This window comes from Chinchilla lanigera, unplaced genomic scaffold (assembly GCF_000276665.1).
Source record: "Chinchilla lanigera isolate Chin_1 unplaced genomic scaffold, ChiLan1.0 scaffold00085, whole genome shotgun sequence".
In the NCBI taxonomy this organism is placed as follows: Eukaryota; Metazoa; Chordata; class Mammalia; order Rodentia; family Chinchillidae; genus Chinchilla; species Chinchilla lanigera.
This window is the reverse complement of record NW_004955486.1, coordinates 5,102,925-5,111,862: the sequence shown is the minus strand read 5'-3', so window position 1 is coordinate 5,111,862 and position 8,938 is coordinate 5,102,925. Positions and strand designations below refer to the sequence as shown.

General features: G+C 43.8%; 1 protein-coding gene across 1 annotated transcript in view; it reads left to right on the top strand.

The window, feature by feature from the left end:
• Positions 1-8,635, top strand: part of Vamp3 (vesicle-associated membrane protein 3) — an 8,930-nt gene extending 295 nt beyond the window's left edge. The window contains exons 2-5 of the mRNA XM_013504318.1: positions 1,457-1,526; positions 4,913-5,071; positions 5,808-5,859; positions 6,958-8,635. Of these exons, the coding sequence (XP_013359772.1) occupies positions 1,457-1,526; positions 4,913-5,071; positions 5,808-5,859; positions 6,958-6,977 (301 nt within the window). The 3' untranslated portion in view covers positions 6,978-8,635. The remainder of the gene's footprint in view (positions 1-1,456; positions 1,527-4,912; positions 5,072-5,807; positions 5,860-6,957) is intronic.
• Positions 8,636-8,938: the final 303 nt, after the last annotated feature.

The following is an 8,938-nucleotide window of genomic DNA, read 5'->3' as shown; positions in this document are numbered from 1 at the left end:
GCTGCGAGGGCCTCGCGTCCGGGCGGCGGCTGCCCGGAGGAAGCGCCCCGCCCGGCCGCCGGAGCTTTCCCGAGGTCCTTTCGGCGGCCCGCGGGGCCGGAAGTGCAGGGAAGGGACCTGGCCGCGCCCTGCGGTCGGAGTGGACCTGACACTCCCCAGGGCCCAGGCGCCCCCCGCCCAGACCAGGGCACCTGTGCTCGGAAGGTACCTTGGCCTCGGGCACAGCTTTCATCCGGAGCGAAAGCATTCCCACAGTGGCCCCAGAATCCCGGGGTAACCTCAGGGGGAGCATTCGAAGAGTCCCGTTGTTAGGAATAACAAGCAAGACCCAGTGTCCCCCTGCGGGCTGCCCAGCTCTCACCTACAGAGGAAGCCCAGGTTTCCCAGAGGAACTAGGTGGCGACAGCACTTAGAAGGAACTTGCCAGCCGCTGTGCCGACGAATGGGTCATAGTTCCTAAGATCTCAGCACTGAGGAGTTAGGACCTGCTGCACTACAGCCAGCTGCATCGACTTTCTAAACCTCACATGACTCATCTGTAAAGGGACAGTGGGGCAGCCCTCCTCAGAGGGTTGTGCGAATTCAGTGACAAAATGCGCGGGAAGGGCTTAGCCTTAGGAGATGGTCCTAACAATACTGTCTGCCAAACCCAAAGCTCTGTGAGGACAGCTATTGGATCTGCTGTATTCCTGGTCTCTGGTCATTGACAGAATGTTAATTTAAAAGTATTGTTGGCTCAGTGAATCAGTGACTGTCATGTAAGCAAGGCACATACTCGGTACTGTCTTGAATACAGAGAAGAAAATTGTAAAAGCCAGGAGTCTTATGCGAGGGGCCACAGGACCTTTATCCTTGAGAAATCAAAGTGACACCAGCCAAGTCATGGGAGAAGTGAGGAGTTAAGTCAGAATGGCTACAAAAGATTTGCCTGGCAAGCAATAAAGCCTTCAATGAAGACTGTAAAAGAAGACAGAGAAGGAGCAGTCCTTCTACTTGTATTTCCCATTCACACCACCCCCGGCCCTGCATGCAAGTGTTCCTAACCCAGAATCTTTCTCCAGGCTGGAAAGAGATCATTCTGCAGTTCTTCATAACTGCAAAACAGTTCTTGTCACAATATAATGTTTGTCTCCATTTAATGTTTAACATCTCCATTAAAACAAGTGAAAAAGAATTGGAAAATAGGATTTACCTCTCCTGGACTTGGGCACTTCGGTGATGCAAAGTAGAAGTATCTTCACGGTAGTGGCTTTATCATGTGGGACCATCTTGCAAATTATGGAAGAATTTTGACAAATGCTGCAAGGACCATTATTCGTTATTACAGGACAGATTTGGAGGGGAGCTTTAGTTCTGGTACACAAAATCATTAATACTTAGATCTAGAATAATATCTTTGTTTTCAGAAGTATATTTGCAGCCCTGATTTAATCATGCTTGTGCCTTTACATTGCAGGTCTGCTGGACCAAGTGCTGCCACTGGCAGCAACCGAAGACTTCAGCAGACACAAAATCAAGTAGAAGAGGTATTGTTCTAAGATTCTAAAATTGTAAATTTTGACAGTATCATAAATCTGCCCCCTCCTGTTTTTTTTGTTGTTTTACTTTTTGGTACCAGGAATCAAACTCAGGACCTCGTGCTTGCCAGTCAGGCATTTGTGCCCCTGAGCTATATCCCCGGCCCTCCTACTGTTTTTAGAAGCCTTGCTCTAAGCAAAAGTCAGAGTCACCTAACTTCATGCTTTTTTTTCTGCAACGGAATCACATACCTAAAACACATACACAGGAACATTCCTCAAGAAAACCACTTTGTAAAATAGGATAATGAAGTTTTAAGGATTAGGGTTAAAGATTGTTCAAGCCAGAAATGAGTCCTTTGCACGAGATATTTTTCCAGAGTGCTATGTCCTGAAGTTTGACTTCCTAGTCAGCTGACCTGAGCGACTGTAGAAAACATTCATCTCCAAGGTTGCCCCAGGATACACAGGCAGATGTTGACAAACTGCTCTAGCCCAACAAATCCGTATTTGTAGAATTCCTGAGGACTTTTACAGCATCTTTTGTTGTGCTCATATATGCAGAACTAAAAACAAAGATTGTGTGAGAAATTGACACTGCTATTTCTCTATTCCTATAAGTAGTCAATGTCTGCACTTAGCTATACTACAAAGTAGAGTTAAAAGGTAGATATAATTGTTAAATCATCCAGTAATGCTTTCATTGGGTATTTGGTTTATAAACAGTTCTCACAATTTTAGATTTTTACAGTGAAAGCCATTCTAAATCTGTCCTGCTTACTTTTGTTTACTTACAAAATCAAATCCAGTCTTTTTTTTATCCGAAGGAATTTCTAAGAGTTTTTTTCTTTTATGGAGGTAAAATACACATAACATACAATTAACCAGTTTAAAGTGTGCAATTTGGTGGTATTTAGTATATTCACTGTATTGTGCTACCATTACATCAACTTTTAGAACTCTTTCATCGCTCTTGAAAAGTGCCCGTACCCCTTTAGTAACCACTCCCCACCCCCGCTTCTCCCATTCCCCATTCTCCTCTGATCTGCTGTCTGTCTTGGTGGATTTGCCTGGTCTGTGTATAGCATAAAAAGGAACCCTACCCTCTGTGGGCTGTAGTGTCAGGTTTCTTTCACTTGGCATGTTTTCAGCACTCACCCAAGTTGTAGCATGTCTCGGTACTTTGTTCCTTTTTCTAGGTAACAGGATAATGGATAATTTCAGCTCTTTCTACCTCTCAGCTGTTATGAATAATGCTATAAACATTCAAAACAAAGATTTTGTTGAGCCATGTTTTCATTTCTCTTGAGTCTGTATGTCTAGGAGTAATGCCAGGTCATACAAAAGTTACATGACTTGGCTGATTCTACGTTAGATTTTTGAGGAGCGGCCAGACTTTTCCACAGTGGCTGCCCCATTTTATATTCCCATCAGAAGGCATAAAGCTTTCTATTTCTTTACATCCTCCTCAACATTTGTTTTCTGGTTTTGTATTACAGCCATCTAGTGAGCATGAAGTGGTATTCTCATAGTAGTTTTTTTTTATTGCATTGGTGAAATGATTACTGATGTTGAACAACTTTTCATGTGCTAACTGTGCATTTGTATATCTTCGTTGAAGGCCTTTGCCTGATTTTTAACTAAGTTGTCTTTGTGTTGCTAACTTACAGGAGTTCTGTGGGTATTCTGGATAGCAACCCTTCCTTGGATATGTGATTTGCTTTCATTCTGTGGACCCCTCTCTTCACTCCCTCCTCCCTCCTTCTTTCCTTACTTTTATGATGCTGGAGACTGAACCCAGGGCCTTCACACTGAGTTACATTCCCAGCCCTTTTTTGAGACAAGATCTTGTTAAGAGTCCGTCTTCCTGCCTCAGCCTTCCAGAGGGCTGGGATTATAGGCGTACACCAGCACATTCTTGATAATATACTTTGACACAAGATCTTTTAAAATGTTTATGAAGCCAAAATATATCATCTTAGTTGTTACTATCAAGTGGTTTTTAAATTGTTATTATCAGGGGTTTTTTCTCTTGCTTTTGGTATTAATGAAATCTAAGAATCCAGGGCCAAATCTGAAGTTTTGAAAATTTATTTTTATCATTACCTCAAAGAGTTTTGTAGTTTTAGCTCTTAAAGTCATTGATCCATTTTGAGTTAATTTTCGTGTATAAAGTGATTCTTTTGCACATGGCTGTCATTATTCCAGCACAACTTGTTGAAAACACCCTTTCCTCTATTGTAAGGTCTTGGCACCCCATCAAAAATCATCTGACGCTATGGGCTGGAGTGTAGCTCATGGGCAGAATGCTTGCCTGGCAAGCACAAGGCCTTGAGTTCTTCCTCAGCACCACAAAAGCAAAACCAAAACAAAACCCAGCCATAGATGTTCGAGTTGATTTCTGTACTTTCAGTTCTATGCCTTTAGTCACTGTGTCTGTCCTTTTGCCACTACCAGTTTTGATTACTGTAGCTTTGTGGTAAGTTTTGAAATTGAGAAGTCCTGCAACTTTTTTTCTTGCAGTATGTTCTGCCTTTTTGAGGTTCCCTGCAATTACATATGAAAAAAGCCATTGGAATTGGGGTCACGTTTGGAGTTTTCTGAGGGCAAAGAAAAAGCCTTTGGGATTGTTGTGTTGACTCTACACGGCCGTCTTCACAGGGCTGTCTCCCAGTACACAGCACAATGTGTCTTTCCACTTTTAACTAGGTTTTCTTTCAACAGTGTCTTGCGGTGTTTGTTCTGCAAGTCTTTTACCTCCTCAATTAAATGTACCCCTGAGTATTTTTATTCTTCTGGATGGTGTTGTAAAAGTAGTTGTTTTCTTAATATTCTTTTCAGATTGTTTATTGCTAATGTACAGAAATGCAGCTTATTTGTGAGATCTTAAAGCCTGAAACTGTGCTGAGTTATTCATTCGAATGGTTTTTTCTTTTTGTGGATTCTCTGAGATCCAGAGGATGTAGACATACAGATACAGATGCAGATGTAGAGACAGAGCTCCCCGTGATGTAAGGGGTTCAGTCTTCGTTTCCAGTTTGGATGCCCTTTTCTTGATCCTAAGTGGTTGCGCTGACCAGGACTCAGTGCTGTGTCGAGCAGCAGTAGTGAAAGCTCCTTGTCTTGTTTCGGATCTTCAGGAAGCTGCTGGTCTCAGTTCACACCAAGTACAGTATTAGTCCTGGGCTTCCCCATAACTGCCCTTGGTCATAGTAAGGAAGTTCCTGTCTACCATTGGTTTGTTGGGTGGTTTTACCATGAAAGGGTAGGTAGGTCTGTTTCATTAAAAATGTAAGTAATGAGGTCTTGACTTAAAAAAAAATATGCCAGGAGATTTCACTTGGACTTTTGATTCTTCCATTCCTGTGTAAGCTAATGTGACCACATTCTTCTAGGTGGTGGACATAATGAGAGTCAACGTGGATAAGGTATTGGAAAGAGACCAGAAGCTCTCTGAGTTAGACGACCGTGCGGATGCGCTGCAAGCAGGAGCTTCTCAGTTTGAAACAAGTGCTGCCAAGTTGAAGAGGAAGTATTGGTGGAAGAACTGCAAGGTAATTCTCTCTTAACTGACTTTTATGTGAAATCTCCCTTTCCATTCTCAGAGGCCTGGTGGAGGGTACAAATACTGGATTTCTGTGACTCTGGAAAGCGGGTTTGACTTCCTACATGCAGACCTGTGAGTGAGCTGTGAGTCTTACAGACAGACTGCATTCCTTTCCTTGCCCGCCACTAAGAATCCTCATGTTCTGTGGCTGATCTGACGCGGTGCACTAAACAGTATAACAGGGGTGTCCTGCACCCACCAGGCACGACCACTTGGTCAATGTGCGGGTGGTTCTGCAAGTCGCTCCAGAGCCAAGGGAAAGAAACAGAAAGTCATCGTGCTCAGCAGGAGAAGGCAGCCACACGCAGAACACAGTCTGCAGCGCATTTTATAGAGCTAGCAAATAACTACGTGCCAGTCAGATCATAATATATCCTTTCCCCTGTCTTCTCCAGCAGTGACACTGAGACACATGGGAGATAAGCCTCGTCACCCCGCCTTCTGTGGAACATTTATACACGTGAACAGATACCTTGCTAGAGGCCACAGATCTTTGCCACACATTTCAAACAGCAGTTAGGTAAAGTTTAGGCCCTAATTGAGACCTTTAAATGTAGGTGTTAGAAGTGATGAGTTGTTCCAGATTGTAGCACACCTTCATTGCTAGAATAACATTATAGAATGTTCCTCAGTAAGTGTGGTACGTCTTTTTATGAATGTGAGATGGGTGTGTTTTGTTACAGATGTGGGCCATAGGGATTAGCGTGCTGGTGATCATCATCATCATTATCATCGGTGAGTTAATTCCTGTGCCAGGTGATTGCCTGTACAAGAATACACAATCATGGGGATGTAGCTTGGCGGCACAAGCGCCTGCCTGGCAAGCATAAAGTCCTGAGTTCAATTCCCGGTACCAAAAACAGAAAACAAGAGAATACAGAATAAAAGCTCCCTCAGACTGCTAGCTCATTCCAAGGTTTTTTACAAAATTGCATTAGCAAATCTTTTTAAGTACTTGAATTTAGTGTGACTAAAGACTTAAGATTTTTTTACATGAGCATCAGTTCTTTGAGGTAGGGGGAATCTCATTGCTCCTGATAGCTCAGTTTTTCTTTCTGAATGTATTAATGTTATATATTTTCTGTTCTGTAGTGTAGTGATTAAAAAGAATGGGCTACCTGTGATCCATCCCTGCTCCACCCCCATCCAGCTCTGTGCCCCTGGGCCAGCAATTTAAAATCTCTTGGCCTCCAGTTTCCTCATTTGTAAAATGAGGATAATAACAGCAACTACGTTGTTTGTTACGAGGACAAGTCTGGTTAATGTATAAAAAATACTTAGTTTGTATTGTATCTAGCATGTACACTAGTAAAAATAGTTATAGCAGTGACTGTGTATATGCATATACATACACCCATTATTATCATTATACATAATATTAGAAGAACCCATTGCCTTTTTAGCTCAGCGTACCAGCATACGGGCACTCCTTAGAGAAGCGTGTCTTCCTTTCATTGCTAGGTTGATGTCAGTGGATATTGCTCTCTAATGAGAGTTACTTGGATGCTTTTTTTGGGTCTTTTTGAGATAAGGTTTCGCTATGCTGTTCAGGCTGACCTTGAACTCACTTTGTAGTCCAGGCTGGACTCAAACTCACAGCAATCTTCCTGCCTCAGCCTCCTATGTGCTGGGTGATAGGCGTGCGCCACCACACCTGGCTGGTGACTGTAGGCTCCTCTACCTTTCCGCAGCCTATAGAGGAGCCACTAGTGGGAAATGGGTCTGATCGAATCCTGTTCATATTTAGACTGAATGCAGCTTTCGCTCCAGGTGTGCACTGAAGGACTAAATCACCCTTTCTCCTGTTTCTGCCTCTCCCTCCCTGCTTGTTAGTGTGGAGCGTTTCTTCTTGAAGAACCAGTGAGACTCAAGCCTTGCTGTTCAGGAAAGCTCTTCGAGACCGTTGACTTTGAACCTGCTACATTATCGAGCTTACCTACTGTTATTCCTATTTGCTAGTTCATGTAAAGTTCAGTTTCTAGGAAATGTGCCTTTGTTTTTTAATAAGCACTCCAAACTAGAGGTGTGGCCAGCCCCGCCCACATTTTGCACAGAGCCTTTACAGATTTACATATGGCTGAGAAGAGGACTTCCTGCACCCCAGAGTGCTGTACTCTAGACACGGTATTGTCACTAATGTATCGCCATTGAGTCCAGATAAATTAGCTACCCTAGGCATCTGACATAACCTGCAGCTCCACATTTTAAACCATTGGGTAATGAGATTTCTAAGTTGTGCCTTCCAGAACACTACTGCCTAACACGTCTGTGACAATAATGGGCCATACCTTGCTTTGATACTTTCCTGGTTCCCTATTAGAGACCCAGTCCTTTTTATAAATACTACTGACTCGCACTGTATTTAAAATGAGATGCTGGTGAAAGAGTTTTTGCCTTACATTAGATACGAAGATGTTTACTTTCATGTTATTGTTATGTATCATTTTCTAAAATATTATTTTAATCAGAAATAACCGTTTTTAAAAGTTTTTAAAGAAGTGTGCCTATGACCAAAGTTTCTATTTTGCCAAAATGTTAAAATACAAATAAGATGTCCTTAATGTCTGTCTCTGACAGAATTCACAAAAGTGCCAAATAGAGCCTTTCAAAAAGACAGTGGTACTAGCATGTGTGACCTTCCCCAGCTCGGCAGCCGTGCTTTGAAAAGCTGCTGGCGATGTGGCCCCCTCCTACTGCAGCATTTTTCACAGGGTAGAGGTTTGAATGAAGGTCCAGCTGCCTTATACTTGTAGTCAGGGTTTCCTCAGCAGACTGTGGACCAGCAGCTGTGGGCTCCAGTGTGTTACAGTCCTGTGGCCCTCAATTAATACCATCTGTGAATTTGATCTTTATCTGGCCTAGGCCTCACGGGACAGCACTTTGAAATTTGTTTCCTGTTTTTATTTGTATTGCACATCCTGAATCTTCTAAATTATGCTCTCCATGAGGCACTGGTCAGGGTGGGTGACCTGAGATGTTTTCTTTCTTCTGTGTCATAAACCACATAGATGCTGCTTTGGAAATAGCTATTGCCACCTGAGAGGCTTGCTGTGTACATGAGACTTTTAACATTGGGGTATGTGGCTTAAAAGTGGAGTTTCGGGTATGCATGAAAACGGGCAAGGAGGCACTGGGGGAGAAACAGGCTTTACCACTCTGTGGCCGTTTTTTCCAGAATGTTCTAGGCATCGTTCACATGTTAGCATGACTTACAAAGCAGCTAAGTTAGGGTGCCAGGACACAGTTCCATGTCTTTACTGTGTCCCTTGGCGTCACTGAAGTGATGTAACCTTAAAGACGTGCCTTGAGTATCCCTAGCTGTCAGCGCGGGGACATCCGCCCAGCGTCTGGCCAGGCTTGACTCTGAGAGGATGGTGCTCTGTCCTTGCTGCGTCCTCAGTCCGTGTAACCCACTGGCTCCCGCGTTAACCCAAGAATGCCTCGCTTGTGTCTACACTCAGCTGAGAACATGCCCGCTACGATGACCCCAATAAAATGTTTATAAATATGATGCTGGCCCCTGTGTTCCTTGGGGGCGGGGGCTGCGCCTGGGTCAAGTCCTAAACCGGTTCTTCCGCCCTTCCCCCTTACAATCTTTGATGTCTCCTCTTCCTCACCCGCCCCATTCTGGGTTGCCCTCCCTGAGCCCACAGAAGCCTCCTGCCCCGCTGGTGAAAAGTGCTCTTCAGCGTGGAGGTGAGTGGGGAGCTGTTTTGGGTCTGAAATGTGATCTTTCGGATGTGATGTGCAAGCCGGCCTTGTATTTGGTAAACTAGCTAGCTGACCTGCCAGGCTAACCCTTGGAGGCTGCGGA